The sequence below is a fragment of the Betta splendens genome, chromosome 5 (genome assembly GCF_900634795.4).
Source record: "Betta splendens chromosome 5, fBetSpl5.4, whole genome shotgun sequence".
Taxonomy (NCBI): domain Eukaryota; kingdom Metazoa; phylum Chordata; class Actinopteri; order Anabantiformes; family Osphronemidae; genus Betta; species Betta splendens.
Window position 1 is genome coordinate 9,018,409 of NC_040885.2, and position 23,802 is coordinate 9,042,210.

Sequence of the window (23,802 nt, forward strand, 5' to 3'; positions counted from 1 at the left end):
AGGACGCAGCTCCTCAGACAGATGGTGCAGATCAGTACACGGCGATGATTTATGTCTCTGTGCCAAACCGCGAGACGGAGACATGAACTGAAGAGAGGGAGGTGAGAACGATATGATGAGAGGAAGATGAGAGGGAGAGAGACATGAAGGGACAGAGATGAGAGCGAGAGAGAGGGAAAGATGAAGGCTATTGGAACAGACTGAGGCCCAGATGGCTGAGTCCAGCAGAGGCAGGAAATTGAGGTGACACCAGGTGGATGGTCCTCCTGAGGATGAACACACACACACACACACACACACACACACACACACACACACACACACACACACACACACACACACACACACACACACACTCACTCACTTTAGGCCAAGTGTCCTAATGAAATGCACCCGTCAACAAATGAACCAGCTCTTCATTAGTAAATAGACGACTTTTGATGAATTATTAATTCCTTGAGTCATTTTTAGAGCACGGGTGAACGATAGTTACACATGAAATACCGCTCGCTGATTTATCACAGTTGCCTGTCAAAATTAAGGCTCAGCAGCCACTTTGAGGGAAACGGTCGAGAGGTTAATCAATGAGTAGAGTCACAGTTATCTTCAGCCATAACCTCCCTTTGAATCTGTCTGCAGCTGTGTGCGGCGCCTCCCCTCCCCCCGCTCACACACTCTTCGCTCTCCTGCAGACTGGGTTAGTAGAGCAGACAGCGGGCAAGGAGCTAGTTAACTTTTGATAAGCAGACTAATTCATTATGCATAGAGACCCCACCCCCAGTCTCCAGCCCCCGTGTGCCACCCTGTGAAGTGGGTCTGGCTTCTGGAGGGGGCAGGATTATAACCTTTATCGATAGTAGACCTAAAACTGACAGGTTTATTGTTGTGTGTGTGTGTGTGTGTGTGAGGGGGGGGGGGGGGTTCCACCAGTGACTTGACACGGGAGATAGAGCTCCTCCAGTAGCCTCGTGACCTCTGACCTGTCCTGAGCTCACGCTGTGCAGGGATCCCCGACTCTGGGTCCAGACGCATTCCTCCCCGTTTTCCCCTTTTCCTGTTGCCGTGCTTCTCCCGCCGGAGGTGAAGCCTGTTGCCTGCCTGCTAGTGAAGGGTTAATGACTTCCTGATCTGACCAGAGGGGTGCGGAGGAATGCGCCCCCCATGATTACGCCGTCCCACCCGCCCTGTCACCTCCTTTTCTTTCTCATCTCCCTCCCCCGCGTGGAAGAGTTCCAGGGACTCCCACAAAAGTGACGCTACGTTTTTGGGGGGAGGTGAGACAGATCCGTGCTCTTACTAGAAACTAGAGAATTTAGATTACAGAACTATTTCCTATCACCTGTCTTGTACTTCTTCATGCCAGAGCAGCCGGAACACAGGCTGCTCTCTGCCTGTATCTGCTCTGTCCTCAGGTCTACCATGGTTTGGCTTCAGCAGGATTTTTCCATGTGTCAAAGTCAGTAAACTCGTTAACTTGCCCCTTTTTAGGACAACTCTGCTTTTCCTCAGGGTTGAGAAGGAAATGTCTATACGGGCTTCAGTGTGTGGGTTTGTTTTCAGAGGAAAGGTCCAGATCCACGGAAAAGACATTGGCTGAAATCTTTCCATTCCTGTCATAGTTTTTTCTCCATCAGTTACTGTACTGTAATTCTATCTGTGTGTGTGTGTGTGTGTGTGTGTGTGTGTGTGTGTGTGTGTGTGTGTGTGTGTGTGTGTGTGTGTGTGTGGGGGGGGGGGGGGGTCTGGAGTACAGTGAAGCATTATTAGGCAGGCATGTCTGGAACTAATAGATTCCACCCTGCTGAAGAGTTGTAGTAGGAAATACTACCTGCATCCTGAGGCTTCATGCCACTGACTCAACCGCACAAGAGATCATCTCCCTCTCTCTCTCTCTCTCTCCCTCTCTCTCTCTCTCCCTCGCTCTCTCACACACCCTCACCCCCATCATCCCCCCTGGCCCAGTTTCTGTCGTGCATCCTCTTTCTTTTTTCTGGCCAGTTTCTGTTATGGGGAGTGAGACTGGTTGCATGTTTTTCATTAGGCCCTGTCATTTGGATAGAAGGACACGTACACCTCTGTCCACCCCCCACCCCCCGCCCTGCCCTACTTGCTCCCTCTCTCACACACACACTCAGGTTCCTGTAGTTGTTTTAGCATGACCCTCCTCTCCCCTGTGCTCCCCACTGCCAGCAAACTGGCCACACTGACTTCCTGTCTCCTCGTCCTCTCTTCCTGTGTGTATCGGGATGAATGGATTTATTATTCACAGTGACGCAGTGCCCCCCCTCCCCCCTCCCCCCACATACTCACCCTTTACACTGCTTTCTTTTCTTTTCTTTCTTCCATTTTCTGTTTTATTTGATTCTTCTGCGGACAATAGTATGAGCTCACTGTGGTACAACTCAAAGCCGTTACCACCCCCTTCTCCTCCCCCCTCCTCTCCTTCACGGCTCTGTACTGCAGTATCGGTGCCTGAAGCAACAAAGACCAGGCCTTACTGCATAAACACAGTGTGCACGTGTACTTACACGCACACACACAGCACAGACGGTACAAGAGGAATGGGGAATGTGGTACCTTGCCGGTAGCGAGATCTCCTGGTTGGATGTGGGGAAATTCTTTGAGTTGTTATTATTGATTATGATAACACATTCCTGTCTGGAGAGCCGGCAACATCTGTATGATATCAAGCAGGATCTTGGTCAGAGTGTAAGCAAATCAGCCAAATCATCCAGACCATCCAAGTTCAAACATGTAGAATCTTGATCATAAAATCATAAACGTTTGTGGATCCTTTCTGACCACTTGCAGTCAGAAGAAGTCAGAAGAATTACATTCCATCGTATGATACCCCTGAGTCTTGGTTGGTTTAAATTTAAATGTGTGCTGTTGTAATGAAATATATGATAATACATTCATTTAATCATCAGCTTTATCCGATTTCACAACCTCATATTCATTAGCTGAATCAGCTGATTTTAGCAGGATGCAGGCAGAAAGTTAAACTCTGTGCTTGGATGTTTCTTTTCTAAAGGCACCTTTGAAGTCCTACATTCTCTCAACATTGTCACACACAGACTTTGCCATGTTTAGTATTGATGCAGCTACCCATGCAAGTATTTCAGCTGTGACTCGCTTAGAATTACCGCTATTAGTGGAGAAAAGGCGAAAATGAATGTGACCCTGCGCTGAGGGGTTGACAGACAACGGGTCTGGGCAGGGGCTCCCAGGAGCATGTTGGAAAGCTGCCGTCAAGACAGCTTGGGCCCGCGGAGCACTGCTGAGAGCTGCTCGGAGTCGCCCGGGGTTATTCAGGTACAGCCAGTGCCTGCAGCACAAAACGTGTGGCTCTTGTATCTAGGCCAGCTCAGAAAAGCATCCAGCCACGAAGGTCCTGACAAACGGCTCAAGGCTGATGGCGCACTGGCTGCTGAGGCCAACTTTAGCCACAAAAGGTAATGCTGCAAGAAAAACATGACTTTCATGTTCCACAACTGCCTTGTTGCCAAAATGGGAAGTCTATTTGTATGCAGCAACATGTCGAAGTCTGGTCTGATTTGAGACAGTCCAGATAAAATGCCTTCAGCCACAGCCCAGGGCAAATTTACCAGCAGGCATCGGTGGTCATGTCATTGTAGTGAGGTCACACTGCTGCCATTCGTCATCTCTCTTCTATTTTCGTCAGACCAAGTCGACCAATCGATGATGGATGATGGAGAGGGACAGGTCCTCGCTGTTGTGCCTTTTTCCGTGAGCTGCACTTTCTACAGAGACACCTGGAAGCGTCGGTTTGATAGGAGATAAACCCACAATCACCTTTGCCCCCGTCGGCTGCACCACAACGAGGAGGAGCTGCGGCGCCTCCTCGTTTTGTGCTCGGTCATGGTGGTGGTGCTGGCAAGTGTACAGTAGGTACAAGGCTTGTGCAGACAGAGCCAGACAGACCTCAGCACTACAGCAGAGGAGGAGGAGGAGGAGGAGGAGGAAAGGGAAAGGGAAGGAGAGCATCGGTTAAGTAGAATCCCAGAGCCACATTACAAAACCTGCACTGATCTGCCTGGAAAATGTGACTGGGCCGTCTGGAGGGGGTGGAGGCATCACATTCCTCCTCACATCTTATTGTGTAGTTATGACTGTCGGAAAGGACATGATCCAAATCAATCTCATGTTCATATGCTCCTCTGTACTGTTCCAGGGGCCTTGCTTTTGAACTACCTGGTCTCTCCATGGGTAGAATGCAAGGACTGCTTCAGATGAGCAGCCTGTATCACTGGGGTGTGGCGTGGGAGCCCCGGGTGGCTGTGATTGGGTTACGCGGCCATATATCTTGTAAATGGCTCATGCTTTCCGAATCACTTTTCATCCTAATGTGACGGTTATTGGCCTAAGAGGGGTTTCAGGGCCCGGGGCGCGACCTCCCCGTGAAATGAATTTAACCCACAGTGAACCTGCTTCCAACCAGAGGTCACACGGGGGCTGCTGCTCGTTCCCCCCACGTAGCCCCCTCAGGCTTTCATCCTCCTGCTTCATGCCAGCGTTTGTTTTCCGCCGAGGTGTTTGCGTGTTGTTGTCTCCGGTCGTCTAATTACCAGGTTGCCATCATGAGGTTTATCGCAGCCTTGAGAAGGCGGAGCCGTGTGATGTGGAAATTACAAACGCAGACGCACACAGGCCTCCTCACAGTACATGCGAGCAGACCACAAGACAATAGCCTGTGTCAAAGCCAATACTCACAGCGGGTCATTAGCGCCGACACGGCCTGTGTTTACGCATTTATTTGTTGGGTTGTTGGTGCGAGCGGACGCTGGCACCGTGTTCCGGCCCGTGTTTACAAGGCGGCGAGGGAGAAGTGCGAGATGGGGGAGGAGCGGCGCCGCACACGCATCTGAATATCCCACTTCTCTTTTGCGTTTACAGCAAACTGCACTCTCAGCTGTTCGACACAAAGCCAGCGGCGCCGCTCGTTGTCGTCGCTGTACCTGCGTGCGAGGGTGCGTGTTTATGTGTGTGTGTGCGCGCGTCTAGTCTCCGCCGAAGTCGAGATGGAGTCTAAAACCGTGCTCTTTCTCTACAGCCAGCGCTGCAAAGGTAGGAGCGCGGGGCCCGTTAGCTGTGAGAGCATGGCATTAATGTGTCAGCTGTCAGCACTGATCCAGCTTATCAGTGTGTGTGTGTGTGTGTGTGTGTGTGTGTGTGTGTGTGTCTGTGTGTGTGTGTGTGTGTGTGTGTGTGTGTGTGTGTGTGTGTGTGTGTGTGTGTGTGTAAATGCGTGCACATGTTGCTCTGGACGCTCCGTGCGCTCCGGTGCATCGCTGCAACACTCTCCAGAGGACTTTTTTTTTTTTGCAGCCGGTGATTGAATATCATTACCGAGTGTGTCTGCGCTGAGTGCACTCTATTAATTTGAGGCCAGACCGGAGAGCAGAGGCAGGAGGAGGAGAGGCAGAGGGGAAGACGGCGGCAGAGGGAAAATGGAAAGTGATAGGCCCGGATAAATGATTGCCTTCGGAGGTCTGTGTGTGGAGGAGGATCGATGATGGTACACAAACGCGAGCACGCGCATAAATATTGAACACAGCCTCAGCAGTCTGGACCTGGCGGGCTGCTGGAGGGAGGGGGGGGGGGGGGGGGGGGGGTTCAGCCAGGACCGCAGGCTGGCGCGTCCGGGTCGGTTGATCTGCCAGGTGCTTTTCACTGGATGGGGATCTGTTCACATCAGCTGTGAAGAGGAAAGTGCTTTAGCGTCTTACGCATTGTTGGGGGCTCATACATTAGTGATGGTGCTGCACTCTCAGTAATGGGAGCATCTTCCTCCCAAGGTGCATGAATACCTGCATGTAGTTGATCTTTTCTAAAGGAAAGAGGCCTGTGATTTTATAGTTGTGGGTTAAGGAAGCTGAGGCCTGGTGTCATGAACAAAGAAGCACGACTCTGATGGTCTCTCTCTCTCTCTCTCTCTCTCTCTCTCTCTCTCTCTCTCTCTCTCTCTCTCTCTCTCCTGGCAGAGGTCCGTGCTCAGCTGGTGGAGCAGCTCAAGTGTCTGGACCAGCAGTGCGAGCTGAGGGTGCAGCTGCTCCAGGACCTGCAGGACTTCTTCAGGAAGAAAGCAGAGATTGAGATGGACTACAGCCGCAACTTGGAGAAGCTCGGCGAGAGGTTCCTGACCAAGACGCGCAGCACCAAGGACCATCTACTGAAGTATGACACACGCAGACACACACGGCCACAGTCAGCTGAGGGGTGTTGCAACATTTGGGACATTTAGTGTCGAGCTCAGACAGCTCATAGGACATTTAGTGTTGAGCTCAGACAGCTCATAGTCAAGTGAAACGGAAGCACTTTTTCTACATAGCCTTTAAACTAGTGTGGAGTTAAGACTGGGGACTTCCTTCCTTAGAAAGGGAAGTATCAGTGGGCAAGAAAATGATACAGAGGATGTTACACACTAATGCAGACCTACTTGCAATCCACTCCGTGGATACATTTCTGTACATTTTATCTGGTTCCAATCGCCCAGATCACAGATGGACGGAGGCGAAGGGGACTTTCTGTCTGACCTCTTGCGTCCCACCGTCTTTTCACCATCGTTGTGAGTGCAGAAGAAGAAGCTGAAGCAGTTCCAGGGATCTTGCTGCAGCGCTGTGGCTTTTCTGAGCAGCCCTCTGGATAAATACCACTCTCAATGCAATTTAATCTGCAGATGATTCAAATCAGAATTTGCTAATTGTGCTGCCGCTGAGGTTAATTGTAAGAGTAGAATGAATGAATTTGTTCCTTTGAGGATGTCTTTACTCAAATTACCAAATTTAGTACTTATCTAGTTTTCCACTATTATACAGTAAATGTTTTGCAGAGGAAACACACTCTGACAGTTTGATAGATGGGATCTTCCAAAATGACTCTGTTGGGAACCGTCTTCCTCCTCGCTTTCTTTTTTCTCCTCCTCTCTCTTTTGCTGGTTTCTTGTTAATAATGAACTGTTATGCAGACACCTTCCTCTTTTCTTCCCTTGACTTATCCGCCTTCCTCATGCGTCATGTGCTTTTCGAGAAACACCAATGTTTCTAGAACACTCTCGCTTCCCATCCCTCTCAGACACATGAAGGAGAATCCATAGTCCTGCTAAACGAAACCCAATTCTAGCCGACGGGACCGACCCCCTGACACGCGCACCCTCCAGGCCAGATCAATACTGGGCCGGCTGTGTTTCCCTGTGTAGGGAGGGAACAAGACAGAGCATGAAGCTGCTGGTGGACTGCAGCTGCCGCAGCCGCTCGCTTTAACCATCGCCGCATTTGTCATCAGGCAATAAAAACTGCAGCACACTGACACGCTTCCACTCTCTGCTGTTCATTTCTCTATCTGATCTACTATCGCTCTGCCATTTTTTGCCTTTCTCATCCTTTAGCATCTGCGCATGTAACCGCTTCCCTGCATCTGCTGCTGCTCAGTCAGGGTGCCACGCTGGAATCTCAGCAATCGTGTGTGTGTGTGTGTGTGTGTGTGTGTGTGTGTGTGTGTGTGTGTGTGTGTGTGTGTGTGTGTGTGTGTGTGTGTGTGTGTGTGTGTGTGTGTGGCGGTGTCTGTTGATGGTGATGGTGTGAGGACTGTGTGTGTTGATCCTGTGGAGACCCCTGGTATTTCTGCTATTTGGCAGGGTGCACACTGCAGCGGTGTGTGTGTGTGTGGGGGGGGGCAAGTTTTAACAGCATTGTGTGCGTCTGGTCTGTGTGCGTGTCCCTGGGCTGACTGCGCCGATTGGTTGGGTCAAAACAAATCTATACATAAGGGAAGGTATGGTCAGATAGTGCTGATGTAAGCATTTTAATTATTGTGGCTAAATCTGCTGACAGAACTTCTATTATTGTTCTAATGTGAATCTATTGATTTGATCCAGGAGCTTGCCCTCGTAAAGGTCGTCGGGAACCTGGGCAATTCTAACTACAGTAGATCTGTACGGCTTGGAGAGAAAACTGGTGTTGGTGCATGTTTTGAGCGTTGGCCTCAGTGTCGGTCATGATGTCTTTGACTGTAATGATGGAAAACCACCAGCAGCGAGGCTCCGTTTAAAGCCTCCTGAATGTAAATGTCCATTTGGTATTTTCCCTCCAACGGACTCACTGGCAGCACCTGACACGAGGACTCACCGAGGTCCCAGTGTGAACCATGTGACCTCCGGGGGGTGGAAGGGTGCTGGTTGGGGGGGGGGGCAGTGACATTTCAACGTTTACTCTTTGATAACCGTGGGTCAGAGAGAGTTATGTGATATTTAACCCAGCGCCGCTGTGCCATTTCCATGGTGATCGTCGGCTTGGAGCCGGGGGGGACATGCCGCATTTGGGCCTAGTCGTTGAGCAAATAGAGGAACTTTGGCCTCGTTCTAGTGGAAAAAATCGTTGAGCAACCAGCAACAGACAGACACGCTAGAAAATGAGCAGGCGGCACAGAAAAGTAGAAGTTACACACATGTGCTCACATGATGATGATGTTACAGCCGTCTGACTTTGTGATGCATGGGGGTTGTTTTCCCTCATATTATTATTATTATTATTACTATAAGACACAGTTAGTCACAGTCAGTTAGTAACAGCCAGTACCATCATATCCCATCATTGTCTGTGACTCATCTCAGATCCTTTTTTCCCACACACACACCTCCCCCCGGACGACACCCCCAGTCTATAGCGCTCAGTCAAAGAGTTCCTGTGTCTCTTTGACCTTCTGTATGCTTGGGTCACTGCTCCACTTTTACTGAACCCCCCGTCTCCCTCACATTCTGTGTGTGCGATGCAAATTGCAAATGCCTTGCAGCTCTTTGCTCTCTATCCAGTTAAAGCTGCTCTTAACAGCACAAAGACCTTCTTTCATCCACTTACACTCACTCATAATCCATTTTACCCACTAGATCATCCACGGATCATCCATACTGTACACACACACACACACACACACACACACACACACACACACACACACACACACACACACACACACAGGCAGTCATATTAAATGGGTGGTGTCATGTAAGCAGGGCACGGACAGCTTTGCATTTGTGTAATGGCCTTATGGGTGCTTGACAAAAGACAATGACACAGCACTGAGCTATTAACTATTAAACTGTTAAAACTTCACAGTCTTTAGTTTTTAAATCTCCTTTTGTCTCTCTCTCTCTCTCTTTTTGTCTTCTTATTCCTTACTGTGACAGCTGTGCTTGTGGGGGAGTCTTACTTCTTACTAGACTGCCCTGGCTGAATCCGCTGTTTTGGCTGGTGTGTGTGTGTGTGTGTGTGTGTGTGTGTGTGTGTGTGTGTGTGTGTGTGTGTGTGTGTGTGTGTGTGTGTGTGTGTGTGTGTGTGTGTGTGTGTTTAAACATAAATCTGTCTGGACATTCTCTCTCTCTCTCTGTTGTCCCACTGCCTTGTCTGATATTTGTGAAGCATGTGTAGTCTTATGAAGGAAGCCTGTGTGTACAGTGTGTGTGGGTGTGTGGGTGGGGGGTGGGGGTGGGGTCATGTCAGGCTGAAAAGGGGAATTTAGAAGATGACAGAATATGAATGCTAATCATTTATTTTGTGTGTTTGTGTGTAGGAAGGAGCAGAGCATTTTGTCTCCTGTGAGCTGTTGGAACCTCTTACTGCTTCAGGTGAAGAGGGAGAGTCGAGACCACGCCACCCTGTCTGACCTCTACCTCAACAACATCATTCCCCGCTTTGCACAGATCAGCGAGGACTCGGGGCGCCTCTTCAAGAAGGTAAGGCTCACTAGAGCGAACAAGGTGGAAGGATTTGGTTAAATTGGAGCTGAGGTTGGCATCATGTTCTCCTGTGGAGCAGATAGCTACACAACACCAGCTACAGCCCAGCTTAGTAAAGCCTATCACATCATCACATCTCACCACCAACTGTTTTCTGTCTTGGTTGATTTACTGACTGACAGCTCGTCAGCTGAACCTTAAGTCTGTGTGGTTCGTGCAGCACCCTTGTTCTTGTCTGTTCAAATTTTTGCCTCGCTTGTCCGAGTTGTTAAAACGAAACAAAGAAGAAAAATGTGTGTGTGTGTGTGTGTGTGCGTGCGAGCGTGCGTGCGTGCGTGTGTGCGCGTGCGCGTGCGCGTGCGTGTGTGTGTGTGTGTGTGTGTGTGTGTGTGTGTGTGTGTGTGTGTGTGTGTGTGGAATGCCACGGTGGAAGCTGCTGATTCCTAAACTGATAGGTTGTCTTTGAACTACACACAGAGTCTGATTGCAGGTGATGGAACACACACAGGCCTCCACCCTCATGTTGCTGCCTGTCCGATACACCAGCGCAGCAAAAACCATGACCTCCGCTCTTGCTGATTGCTGGTGGACTCATAAACAGGCCGCAGTCGTATACACATTCTCTGATTGGCTAATTATGGAGATAATTAGTTTAGTGATAACATTTGTTAAACGAGGACACCACTTTGACCACAGAGATCGGGGCTAATGAGGCGTTCCTGCTGCTGGTGTTTGGTGCGGGTCTGCGGAAGCACCGAGGCGACCACAGGGAAGATGAGACGTCCAAAGGTCACGGTCCACGATTGACAGATAGGAGGCTGAGTCATGGCTGATTGCTCTCTGATTGGACATAGTCTGGCTGCTTGTCACCCAATATGAGCGTCCTCCAGCACTTTGAAGCGGGAGCGCAGCACAACCTCAGTTATCCAGTTACCTCTGTGGTCTGGTTCAGAACCCAGTGGCCCGTGGAGCACGTATCTGTTCCCGACCTTTCAGATCACAGTTTTCTTAACTTTTGATTCATCGTAATCATTTTCCTTTTCACTTTTTTTTATGTCTGCCCACGTCTTTTCTTGTCTCGTGTTCCTCCTGCTGCAAGAGAAGACAGATGCTCAACATGCACTGGCAAAATCTGTTCCTGCTTTCATCCTGCATTCCTTATCAGCTTTTTTTTGTTGGCTATCACTGTTTTTTTCCCTCTCCCTTTTAGCAGAACTCAGTATTATATTGGTGTACAGTCATTTGCACAACGCGTGCTTGTCTGAAACAGCGTTGCTCACAAAGTGTTGGTTTATAATTTGAATGCCTGGTTTGAATGGTGTCCTCTTAATAGTGAATCCCATCATAATTAAGCTGAAGTATGAGCGTAGCTATGAATGCATGTGGGGAGGTTTGTGAATGTGTGCGAAATCTGCTGACGTGTGGGTTGCTGTGATGTCATCAGGCACTTGGGCAGTCAGATCAGTGCTGTCTGTGCTCCCTAAACCTACACTTGGCCTCTAGCTTCTGCCTCCTCTGTCTTAGTATTGGTAACCACCTCTTTGTACATTTATCTGATCTAGCAACAGACCCACGCCTTTTTCAGCTGTTTAGATAATCTACTTTCAATCAATGACAGGACAATCTAGTGACCACATGGCTGGGTGGGTGTAGAGGTCAATAAATGACCCAGTGATGGTCAAGTAGATGCGGAGAGGTACAGCACTGATGATTGGAACCTGACTGACCCTAATCTGTCTGCTTCTCTTTCCTCAGAGCAAAGAGGTTGGCGTACAGCTGCAAGAAGATCTGATGAAAGTCCTTAATGAGCTCTACACGGTAAGATTATTACCCAACATGCATTTCTCGCTAAAAGAATTAAACCTGTGTGCTGTTCGGTCCTCTCACGCTGTCAGACGCACTTTAGTGTCTGGTCACATATGTTCATGATGCTGCCAGAAGAACTAAGACGGTCAGAGTGTGCTTGTCTGACCATGTGTGCATGGGCAAAGTTTCCTACTACAGCGAAGCACAGCAAGCAGCTATTTAGCTAGAGCTCAGCCAGGCCCGCAGAGTCTCAGGCTGTAATTATAGTATATTGTAAGAGATAGAAATAGATTTGGTTTGAATGACGCGCTCACATACTCTGCTCTGGTGGCGGTCGCCAAAATAAGGCTGACGTTGTGCACACACACACACACACACACACGCACACACACACACACACATTGATGTTTGCCTACAAATCCCAACTCTGGTTCTCTCTCAGGTGATGAAGACATACCACATGTACAACACCGACAGCATCAATGCCGAGTCCAAGCTGAAGGAGGCGGAGAAGCAGGAGGAGAAGCAGATGGGACGCTCCGGTCGACAGGACGACCGGCAGACGCCGCGCTCCCCCGATGCCCTGGCCAGCATCAAGACTGATGAGAAACCAGTGCGACGCTCCAGTGTCAAGAAAATCGAGAAAATGAAGGAGAAGGTGAGCTGATCGCGGGGCCGCTCCACCTCTTGTCACACTGTCTCCTGGATGATTTATAGGCACAGGACTGGCTCATTGCTAACCCTGTCTACTACAGCTGCTTGTTATCTAAAATCAATAGTGAAGCGTTGGCTCTAACACCTGTGATTCCTTCCCTCTCCCAACCCGTCACTCCCTCCTCGGTTTCCTCATTCTACTATGACCCGCTCCGACCAGAGACAAGCAAAGTACACGGAGAACAAGCTGAAGGCCATCAAGGCCCGGAACGAGTATCTGCTGGCCCTCGAGGCGACCAACAGCTGCGTCTTCAAATATTACATCCACGACCTCTCCGACATTATTGACGTGAGTATAACCGCGTGGAGGAGTCACTAACTATAAAACGCTAGTGTGTGTCCCTACATGCGAACCAGCAGCTCCTTGGCTTCTCTCCGTGTTTTTGCTTCCACTCACCCATTAGAGGGATGTTGTGTCTCTCTGGATGTTTTTACTCTGACTATCTACAGATAGAGTGGAAGCACTTCACTCCCTCCTTGAATACAACACGTCAGTTGTTGCAGGTGTTTGTGCTCTAAATGATGCCACTGACGCATAATTAGCGTTCGCAGAAGCACATTGCTAATTTTGCCAGATTTGTTTTTTATATAACTAACCATTGTGACGTCATGTGATTAAACACGTTTGTGTGCTCCAGTGCTGTGACCTGGGCTACCACGCCAGCTTGCAGCGTGCCCTGAGGACCTACCTGTCTGCCGAGCAGAACGTGGAAACGTCCAGACACACGGGCCTGGAGACGCTGGAGGGAGCCACCGAAAGTCTGGAGCCCAATGGAGACAAACAAAAGCTGATGGAGACGTACAACAACGTCTTCTGTCCCCCCGCTCGCTTCGACTTTCAGTCCCACATGGGAGACACGGTACGTCGGCCCTGTGTCGGTCGGTTAGTCCGCGTGAAGGCTTTTTAAAATGTGACCGTCCTCACCTTTAGTCTCTTCGTGTGCAGATGGGAGTGGTGTGTGCACAGCAGGCGCTGGAGAGCGACCTGCACCAGAGGTGTCAGCAGCTCAAGTCCCGCCTCTCCACGCTCACCATCGAGAACGAAGAGGTCAGACGTCGTCTTCCTTTTGTCGATCATTCTGCGTAATCACAGCTTTCGACTAATATGTTACCTTCGACTCGTTACTACCTGCCAGGTGAAGAAGACCATGGAGGCCACGCTTTCCACCATCCAAGACATGGTGACGGTGGAGGACTACGACGTCTCCGAGTGCTTTCACCACAGCAACAGCATGGAGTCGGTCAAGTCCACCTTCAGTGAGTCCTATCTCAGCAAGCCCAGCCTGGCCAAGCGACGGGCCAATCAGCAGGAGACTGAGCAGTTTTACTTCACGGTCAGTGGAGACAGTGGTCACGATGATTTCCTATTTGTACTACCATTATATGTGCTCTTCATCATGGCGTGACTCGTGTGTGTCTTTATGTTGCTGTAGAAGCAGAAGGAGTTTTTGGAGGGTCGCAGCCTGATCACAAAGCTGAAGGCCAAGCATGACCTCATCCAGAAGACCCTTGGAGAGAGTGAGTCTGACTGTCTGAGTGTCCTTCATACCTTCAAGATCGTCCTTGTGTGTGTGTGTGTGTGTGTGTGTGTGTGTGTGTGTTCTGGGATCACCGCAGCAGGTGAGAGATTGATTTAGGAAGGTTGGTGCCCAGAGGCAGAACAGGGAACAGATCAGGGGATGAGTTGTGTAGTGGGACACGCCGGAAACCATGCAGGGAAGCAGAGTGAGTCTAATATATCAAGCAATCACAAGCTGTGTGTGTATGGAGGGCTAGGTCACAGTGACAGTGACCATATGTCCATGCAGCTGTGTGTTTAAGCTTGTCCCTTAGGGAGGTGGGGGTTCCTCAGGGCTTAGTCTGTCTCCGTTTCCACAAGCATACAGGAAAACCTCTCCTCAAGTCTGTGTGTGTGTGGGGGGGGTGTTGGGGGGGCATCTGAAGCTGTTTGCTCATATCCGGCCTTTACTATAACTGCATATCTCTCACTGTCTCTATCTCTTTTCTGTCACAACCTCCCTCCCTCCCTCCCCTCCCCCTCTTCCTGTTTCTCCCTCCTTTAGGTCAGAAAACCGACTGTTGCCTTGCCAGGTAGGTGTGGTGAAGGAAGGAAATATGCTCTAACACACACGCACACTTGCCGATACCATAGCAGTGTTTCAGCCTGATTTGTTGGCAGACGGGCGTATTATTTTCCCCCTCATTTTCAGAGATATTCCCAACACATGTGGATATGTGTTAGTGTGTACAAATAGAGTTTTTACCAGAGTTGTGGGTATAAATAGACTTTCTCTGCAGACATAGTGACAGAGCGCTGTTTCTTTCTCTCCCCTCTCTTCCTCTCTGTAGTGGAGGGAGAAACTTGACAGAACGGAAGCAGGTAATTATCTGTCATAAACGTGTGTGTGTGTGTGCGTGTCTGTGTGTGCGTGTGTGTATGTGTGTGTGTGTGTGTGTTTCTGTTTGTTAGCTGCTCAGAGCTGTTACGAGCTGTGAGCTGTTATTCAATTTTCTCTAAATATCCTGTTATTGCATCTTGACAGTATTTCATTCATTTATTTTAATTTATTAACGAATAAATCAGTTCATTCTGTGATGTCACTGTCATGTTAAATGAAGCTTATTATTAGTGATCAAAAGAAACTGCTCTACTGGGTAATCTCATGTTTGTGGCTCCCCCTTGTGGGGGAGTTGTGTTTTAGTCTTGAGCGCTTCAGATAACCTTTCACATGACATCAGTTCATTTCAATTTAAGACAGAAGTGTGATTAGATTAGATTTACATGACAAAAGGTTTATGTATTGCCCAGCACACATGAACCAGCCTCACGTCACAGATGTCTGGAAATGCAAAACAAACAAAAGGAAAAAGGCAGAAACACTGTCTCCTAGCAACAGCTGGGTACTGACCCCCCCCCCCCCCCCCCCTTGTCTGATACCCATTACTCCTAAATGTGTGCGCTGATGCATGCATGTGCAGATGTGTGTCTAAAAATTCTACCAGCAAAGAAGGTGCTATGTTTTCATTCCGCACGTCTTCCTCTAACTGAAGCAACTCTCCCCGTGTCTTAGGACTCGAGCGAGGCCATTCCTCTTATAGCCGAGAGCTGCATCCGCTTCATCAGTCGCCATGGTGAGTAAAATTCTCCAGTGAAGTGATAGGTTTAACAGCAGCCGTTTCCTGTGCCCTGATTGGCTACATTTGTAAGCCAGGTGCGATTGGTTCCTGAACAAATTCATCTTAAGATTTTAACCTTTAAGCCTAAAAAAACAACATAAAAAGCAAACTCAGCTGTACTGATCTTTTGAACACCTTTGGGACTCTTTGTCTGTCCAGGTCTGCAGCATGAAGGCATCTTCAGAGTGTCGGGATCTCAGGTGGAAGTTAATGACATCAAGAACGCTTTCGAGAGAGGTACAGCTTTCACCATTAAAACCAGTGTTCGTTCAGCACTTTGGTGACTTATCTCACCCCCCTCTTTCCTCGTCTCCCGCCTCATCCGGGTGTAGGTGAGGACCCGTTGGCTGTGGACCAGAATGACCACGACATGGACTCTATTGCTGGTGTTTTGAAGCTCTACTTCAGGGGACTGGACCATGCCCTGTTCCCCAAGGAAGTCTTCCATGACCTCATATCCTGTGTGTGTAAGTGTTGCATTGTTTGGTTTCTTTGCTAATGCGTGTGTTCAGTTGCGTGACTAATATCCTGGGTGTCATGGCCGGGTTCTTTTTTAGCCATGGAAAGCCTCCAGGAGCGAGCAGCCCACATTAAGAAAATTCTGCAACCGCTTCCAAGTAAAACCCTCATCATAATGAGATATCTGTTCGCCTTCCTCAACCAGTAAGTAGACACACACACACACACACACACACACACACACACACACACACACACACACACACACACACACACACTTCCCACCACAAACAAATCAGCAAACCGAGTGGTGAGAAATGCATTTGTAAGGCTATAATAATATCCAATATCCTCCCTTGTGATCCACTAACATTACCCCATAAACATCCAGTAGTTTAATTTGAGGTCAGAAAACTTTCCTTGATCCTGGATGGACTCATTCTGAAGCATCAAATGTAAACATCCTGTAACCTTTTGTGGTGACTTACAGTAGGTGTGGACCTCAGTGAAAGTACAAAGTGCAAAGAATGTTTTGCCCCTTCATTATTTGAAAAACAGTTTAATTTCCCACTTGATATCAAGTTTATTTTGATATCCAAGTATTACAAACAGTGTCTCAAGCAGCTTCCTGGGCTTAGAACAGGCACAAAGACAAGCTCTTATGAAAACTGATAGAAGCTACGAATAAAAGTCTATGAAATCAGTGAAAGCTAATTGAGAAGTAAATCTATATCACAACACACTGTTGTGCAGTATAGGCTGCATTTACGCTCAACACACAATGTGTAGACACACATTCCAGGCTGTCCTGTGCGTAAAACATAAAAGATGGGATGTGGTAGACCTGAAATCTGAGACTCGTGAGTAAATCAAAGACTCCTTGACTCGGTAAGACAGAAGAGGGAGCTTCTTCTGATAGGGAAGTGATTTACAGGCAACCCATTTGTTCTGTCCGTCACCACCTCATTTAAATGAAGCGATTCATGTATAGTGTTGGACTGACTGACACACACAGTTGGAGATAAAACAGTTGTGTAATAGACATGTCATGACTGTTGGTACATGACCTCGGTGGGAGAGAGCTGAGAATATGACCAGTCTGCTTTCCTTTGTGCACAGCCTGTCTAACTACAGCGAAGAGAACATGATGGACCCCTACAACCTGGCCATCTGCTTTGGTCCCACTCTGATGTCTGTGCCTGATGGCCACGACCAGGTCTCCTGCCAGGCCCACGTCAACGAACTCATCAAGACCATCATCATCCACCATGACACCATTTTCCCCGGACTGCAGGAGCTGCATGGTCCTATCTACACCATCCCTGGAGCAGGAGATGACTTTTGGTAAGTGCTCAAAACAAGAGGAGATAAATAGGTCATGTTGCATATGAACTACAGAGCTAACGGAAGGTTTGGGATGTTGAGGAGACTAGCAGAGAAAGAGGAGGGCAGGTGACTGAAGAGCTGTACGACCAACCACGGAGTGAGAGAAGGGTGGAGCTGGTCTGCTTTGCTCAGGGCCATGAGAATCAGCTTAGACTCCATCATGCGGGAGCTTAAAATACCACCAAGAGAGGACACAGTTCTCACATAGGGCCAACTTTGAGTTTTACTATGATGACAAATCCTGGCAACAGGACAGGAACACAAGTCCTTCAGTGATGTAGAGTTTCATGTAGGAACATGATAGCATGAAAAGCCATCAAGGCATTGAAATGTACTTAAGTAACTAGATCGGAGGCTGATTCATTATCCATCACGTTTCTGTCAGAGAACTGAGCATGGAGCCTAATGTAGTTTTAATATGTGCACTGCCAGAGTTATGTGACTGTATAGGAGGACGTGCACTCTAGCTGTGATGTTCTCTGTCTGAGATGTCCGTGGCTGTCTACTAACCTTCCGCTGCTCTGTCCATCTTAAGCGGACTGCACACCGACGGTCCACACTGCGAGCCCCCCGTCGTGGAAGCGCCGGCACCTGAAACGGCCTCCGTGAGCCAGAACAACAGCGAAGATGGTGAATAGTACAAACACACGCACAAAAGTACCAGAAACCACCAAGAACCCGGAACCCAGAGCACGTTAAACATAGCAGCCAGTTTACAACAACCCCCCCACAGCCATCAGAATAAGAGGAGTGAAAGACAAAAAGACAAGATAAAACAGCAGCATTATGGCACTGACATTACTAAACAATACAATACAATGGAAATTATCCCTGCATTTAAGTATTGCTTTCATCTAGACAAGAATCCCCATCAAACCAACCAGGTGATGTTGGAATGCTGCAGTAAATGCCATGGAAATTCCTTGTTTGAAAGACGCGAGTGCTCAGCCAATCCCTGTGTCAGAATAGGCAGAATCGCTCGGTTGTGTTCTTGCTGAAGTCAGACATGTCACAGTGTTTATATAACGTAGTCTCGGCTTGTCACCCTGCTTGCCTCACCAGTTAAAGTGGCCTTAACCCTTTAAACCAGCTCACATCCTGCCCTCCGTCACCTGCTTTTTTAATTACAGCTGCATTAACCTGCTATGCACTAATCTAGCCTCCCCTCTCTCCTCTCCTGCCGCTCCCCCGCTTCTCTGTCGCATCCTCTCTCTGCCCACCGTTCCCTGAATCTCAGGCTCCTTGGCTGTTTCAGAGTCAGACCCCATAGAAGCCGTCGCTCGGTTCGACTACACCGGACGGACGAACCGGGAGCTGTCGTTCAAGAAGGGAGCCTCTCTGCTTTTGTACCAGCGGGCCTCTGATGACTGGTGGGAGGGAAGGCACAACGGAATGGATGGACTTGTGCCACACCAGTACATTGTTGTCCAAGACGTGTAAGATTTGTTCCATAATCCAAAATTTATTTTTTATTTTTTCACTAATAACCAAAGTATTTGTGTTTGTTTGCCGGTAATGCTGAACAATGGCTTTAATACATCTCTTAGCTTCTTTGTTAGAGACCGTTCTGAAATTTAATCTCCCCTGGTTTAGTCATAAGCAGAAATGATTTCAAACCATTGTACATTAGTCTGACCAAAGGTAAAGCTCAAAACAGTCCCCTGGAAATCCCCGTAACTGAGGAAGCTGCTTCGCTATGATAAGATCTATTTATTACACTGTCAGTTTCCTGCTCAGCTTTACCTGCTATGTGGCCAGAGAAGATTGTGTACACAGGCTTTTGGCTTATAGTGATGTTTTATACTCATGTTCTATACTAGCCAGTGATAAACTAGAACTGGTGCCCAAATGTCCCAAATATTGAGGCCTTTACTTTTGTCATTGGTCCCTTCATCATTATTCATTCATTATTACTTCATCATTATTTCCTGAAGTATTTTCTGGGTAGAAGAGATGTGTCAATAATTTAACTTCTGTTCTAATGATCTGTGTGATTGTTTCAGGCCTGATGGCGGTCGGGGAAGTCCGAAGCCTGATGTTGACTCCAGGGACCTGTTGGAGGAGAGGGTGTCCACTAGAGGCAGCGCTGCTTCTCCTACTGGGGCTCATGTGGCTGACATCTACCTAGCCAACTTGAACAAGTATGTTGCAGATCACCTCACACTTTTATTAACTGTCGATTAACCAAAACAGGGTTTTTTTTCTTTTCTTTTTTTGAGAATCTGGCTCTTAAACTGAAATGTTTTGTTCAGGTTGAGAAAACGCCCAGAGTCCACAAGCATCCGGAGAACATTCAGGAGCTCGGAGAGTGACAGCACCAGTCCGGGGGCCAGTGGAGGAGCGGGGGTGAGAACCGCTTCGCTTCCTGTTGGCGGAGCTCTAGTGAAGGAAACCGGGGACAAGCGGCCTGTCAGTGCCCACAGCATTCTCAACTCGGTCACCCGTCACTCCTCTCTCAAGACCAAGGTGCTCTAACATTAACAAATGAATGCAGTGTCGAATGCTGTTTTGTTGAAAGTGGCACATATTTAATGGGATTTCGACCGTTTAGGTGGAGAGTCCACAGTTGAGGAAGACAACAACAGCGGGCCGCTCCAAGAGCTTCAGTAACCACAGACCACTGGACCCTGAGTTGATCGCTCAGGTGGAGCATGGCTCACAGGTATCAGTTCAGCATCCTGTTCCTGCATCTGCATCTTTGGGTACAAGTGTTAGTTTACATCAAGGTTCCCTCTCGTTCTATAGGATATGGAGGTGTCCATGAGCTCCACCATGCACGAGATCAGCAAGTTCGACAGACAGAGCACCTCCAAACATACACACGCCCCTGATGTGGTCCTGGACACGCTGGAGCAGCTGAAAGGCGTGGGCGGCGGTGGAGGCGCCTCGGAGCCCTCCAGCCCGCTCCACTCCCGTCTTTTGCGGGACGGTGAAGGTGGGACCTCACATGGCCACCCGCTGCAGCGCAGCGCCTCCTCCGCCAGCGACGTACCCTCCTCCTTCCGCCCTGCCAAGAGCCAGCCCCGGAGCCCCCTGCCCTCCACCACATCCCCATCCTTGTCCTCCTCCGCCCTCTCTTCCTCTGTACCTTCCTTTAGGGAGCTGCGCCCGCCTGCGACCAGGCCCAAGCCGGTGGTGTTCCCCAAGGGCGGAGGAGGAGGCAGTCCGGCAATGGGCTCCCCTACCTCCACTGTTCCACCTACACCTCCTCCTCCATCTGCAAGCCACACACACTCTCTCCCTCACGCTCCCCCTCCTCCACCTTCACCCCAGTCTAACGACAAATCTTGTCCTGCTTAGATCACCTTGATCGGCACAGTACTGATCCTTACAAACTTTTAGATTCCTACAGCTCGTCTACCAGGTGCAGGAAGCACTTCTTTACTTCACACATGACCCCCCTAACCCACTACCCGCGTGTAGCATTCACCTCTTGGTGTCCAGGCTTTTTCCAGTTTTTCCTTAGAGTGTATTTTGCTCTCTCCTGGCAGCTCAGATTACTACAGGTCAACCATCATAGGGCGCAAACAGCCTTAAGGCCCCTCAAAGATGCATCTCCTCTTTGCCACCGGAGAGATTCCAGGAATCACTGGATTTTAAAATCTTGTACAAGGGAACAGGACTCAGGAAGGGCGCCTACACCCCAGGAGTGCCGGGAGCTTAAATACTCAAGTTTGCAATGTTTGAAATGGTGTTTGAGTGAGCGTGCATCAAGAGTTTAACTTGCCTTTTCAACTTAGGTGTAAGTGAGGAAACAAAGACGCACCATTTGATTTTGTACAGTAGACATGACTGTTTTCTTTTTGATGACACCATGACTAAAAGACTGTAGATGAGTGTTTGATTTCTGAGAATAGACTGTGAAACACTAGGGTTTTGCTCTTTGTAGAAGTGAAATGCGCCGACTTGCCGCCTCAGAAGTGGATGACTTCTGAGAGAAAGGTGGACTTTTAGGATGATGAAAGAAAACTGGGCCAAATCTCAGAGCAAGTCTTGTGATCAAGAGCATAACTTTATCTCTTTCTCCAGTGTTTGATATGTTGGTGGGTTTTTTTCCTTTTAAAATACTGTTCAGTACTGCAAGCTGGAGCGCAACGGGTGCAGTGTTCTCCAATACACCTGACTTGGATACGAGTCATTCTAAATCCAGATATAGCAATAAAACAATGAGAACTGGTGGTTTGAGGCATTATGCTGCTTCGTGCTTGCAGCTGTAGTACGTGTGTGTAGGGGACCACTGAAACACTGCATTTTTATATGTTGGATTGTACTCGCGCACACAAACACACACACATCTTTTGAGATCTGTGTGTGGCGGTGTTTTGTGGCAGCTAAACACCTTACAGGTTTTCCTTGCATGCTGGGGCCATAGACAGCAGCCACATCAGCCGCTTGGCTGATTGCATTGGTTTATGTATGTGCAGTACCATCTATAAGACTACTTCGAACACCTTGCTCCTTTAACTGTATATGTCACTTAACAGAACAATAGGTCTTATTATTCTCACGGTGTGTATGTATGTTTATTATACATGATGATAACTGGAAGCCTGGAGCTGATGATCCTCCTGAGTGTGTTTAGAGAGAAGCACAACCAAACACCTCATCCAATGCGCTCTTAAGCAAAGCCTGCTTTTATTATTACCTTTTCCTCGGTTGTTTATTAATGCTCCAAGTCTGTTTTGGTGAAATGTGCAACTGTGTAGCTGTCTGGGTGTGTGCTTGTGTGAGCATGCGTGGAAGTAGATTATGTATGCACCTCACGCCCCCTGCACACCCATCAAGAAAGGGAAACCCATCCAACATCAACAGTTGTCTGACACACACACACACACACACACACACACACACACACACACACACACACACACACACACACACACACACACACACACAGGAAAGCCCTTCTCCCTCATTTGGGGTGCCAGCAGCCGGAGTGCTGAATAATTATGCACTGTGTACATGTAACCTGAAAAAAAAAACCTGCAGGGATCCAAGAAATGTCTTGTCTTCAGTCGCTGCTGTAACAGCACCAGTGACAGTCCAGCTTTAAGTAGCAAGAGGTTGAGAAACCAAATGTTAAAGACTTAAAGTGAGACAAACTCTTTTTATACTGTATGTGTAATTTTGCAAAATTAGATGACATAATTAAGAAACGTAAATAATTTTGCAAACACTGACTCTGGAGACATGCGGTTCAGGATGAACTGAATCTAGCCTTTTTGAAATAGTATTTCATTCTTGAAAAAGTATTGAACTTACTTTACCCACGTTGTCATAATGTCCTCTTTTATCACATGTTCCCCTTTTGTCTACAACACAACACACACTGCATTCCCATATGTTCTCTACCAGGTAATGAGTTGTGTTTTATTCTTTATGTCCATATACTGTTTTGTATTTGTGTTGCTCTTACCTCATTACAACAACTGGAGGGGCCGTGACTGTGGGAGTGTTTGTGGTGAGAGATGAACTCAACTTGTCGACATGTACACTTTGACACATACAGACATGCATGTGGGCGGTTGGGGTGCTGCGTTCCAGCTGTGCAGGTGGGACCCTCTTCCGTCTCCAATCAATCATCATGCACTTGAACAACTTGGTTTGCGTGTGGACTAACTGTGTGGGGATCATTTGTTGAAATTGTTAAATATGCATTTTTGTGTCGATTTGAAAACTGCAGAACTAAAAAAAGACTGTAATGTCAAATCTATTTATAGTTGTCTCTGTATTACTGGAGAATCCTGTGTTCAGATGTGCTTTGTACATACAATGTTGTACATTACAGAGGTACACTCTTTTTTTGGTACAGTATTGTACAGTAATAGCAATAGTAGTTTAATCAAATAGGTCTTATATAATTCTGTGTAGTACTTGTAGTAGATCTGTTTTTAATAAACATTGCTTGCTATAAAGATTCTCAAACTGACTTTTTTTTTTACAATTAAAAAGAAAATATTGCACTTCAAGTTTAAAAAGGGTTGAAGACATTATTCACAAAAATGGACAAAGAATTTAGGCCACTGGTCTCACATGAGCGCCAGGTTGTAGGAGAGAACAGTGCATCCCAACCATAAGATCCGTTCACAGCTCTGTGTCTGAATTAACAGCAGGAGGCCTGAGAAGTAACGCACAGGAAGCAGAATTTTTAGTTTTGAATTTTCACTTATTGGAGCTTTACTGAGTCTGACTTTGAACTCGAAATAATGATGACTCAGATTCTTTTTAGATGGGTGTCAGGGAAATTCATATTTTTTTCATGTAAAAGAAAATAACAGGCTGAAAAGTGTGCAATTTTCCTTTGAACTTGGAAGTTGGATTCAGCTGCTAACCTGTATTTATGCCTCATTATTAACCTACAATAACTGTAATTAACACTGGACACATTGCTTGATGTCCTGTCAAACTGTAGTGACACTGGCTTTAAACAGGATTGTGAGGCGATAATAGAGTAAAAAGAGATAAGCATCCAAAAGGTGGTAAAAAATGTATATTAATTTTTAAAA

The 23,802-nt window shown here is 47.8% G+C and overlaps 1 protein-coding gene across 3 annotated transcripts in view; it reads left to right on the forward strand.

Moving 5' to 3' along the window:
• The window catches only part of srgap2 (SLIT-ROBO Rho GTPase activating protein 2), a 37,060-nt gene extending 13,849 nt beyond the window's left edge, over positions 1–23,211 (forward strand). Inside the window, exons 1-23 of one of the 3 annotated variants that reach the window (XM_029149903.3) lie at positions 4,913–5,088; positions 6,006–6,198; positions 9,589–9,751; positions 11,510–11,572; positions 12,003–12,218; positions 12,435–12,563; positions 12,913–13,134; positions 13,221–13,322; positions 13,411–13,608; positions 13,708–13,792; positions 14,338–14,365; positions 14,624–14,654; positions 15,346–15,406; positions 15,611–15,688; positions 15,784–15,918; positions 16,009–16,114; positions 17,030–17,254; positions 17,832–17,926; positions 18,534–18,732; positions 19,300–19,437; positions 19,549–19,762; positions 19,848–19,958; positions 20,042–23,211. In XM_029149903.3, coding sequence (XP_029005736.1) covers positions 5,043–5,088; positions 6,006–6,198; positions 9,589–9,751; positions 11,510–11,572; positions 12,003–12,218; positions 12,435–12,563; positions 12,913–13,134; positions 13,221–13,322; positions 13,411–13,608; positions 13,708–13,792; positions 14,338–14,365; positions 14,624–14,654; positions 15,346–15,406; positions 15,611–15,688; positions 15,784–15,918; positions 16,009–16,114; positions 17,030–17,254; positions 17,832–17,926; positions 18,534–18,732; positions 19,300–19,437; positions 19,549–19,762; positions 19,848–19,958; positions 20,042–20,596 — 3,393 coding nt within the window. In that variant the 5' untranslated portion in view covers positions 4,913–5,042 and the 3' untranslated portion in view covers positions 20,597–23,211. Of the gene's footprint in view, positions 1–4,912; positions 5,089–6,005; positions 6,199–9,588; positions 9,752–11,509; positions 11,573–12,002; positions 12,219–12,434; positions 12,564–12,912; positions 13,135–13,220; positions 13,323–13,410; positions 13,609–13,707; positions 13,793–14,337; positions 14,366–14,623; positions 14,655–15,345; positions 15,407–15,610; positions 15,689–15,783; positions 15,919–16,008; positions 16,115–17,029; positions 17,255–17,831; positions 17,927–18,533; positions 18,733–19,299; positions 19,438–19,548; positions 19,763–19,847; positions 19,959–20,041 lie in introns of those variants that run through there. The other 2 variants (XM_029149901.3, XM_029149902.3) reach the window with 2 other exon arrangements.
• The last annotated feature ends 591 nt before the right edge of the window (positions 23,212–23,802 follow it).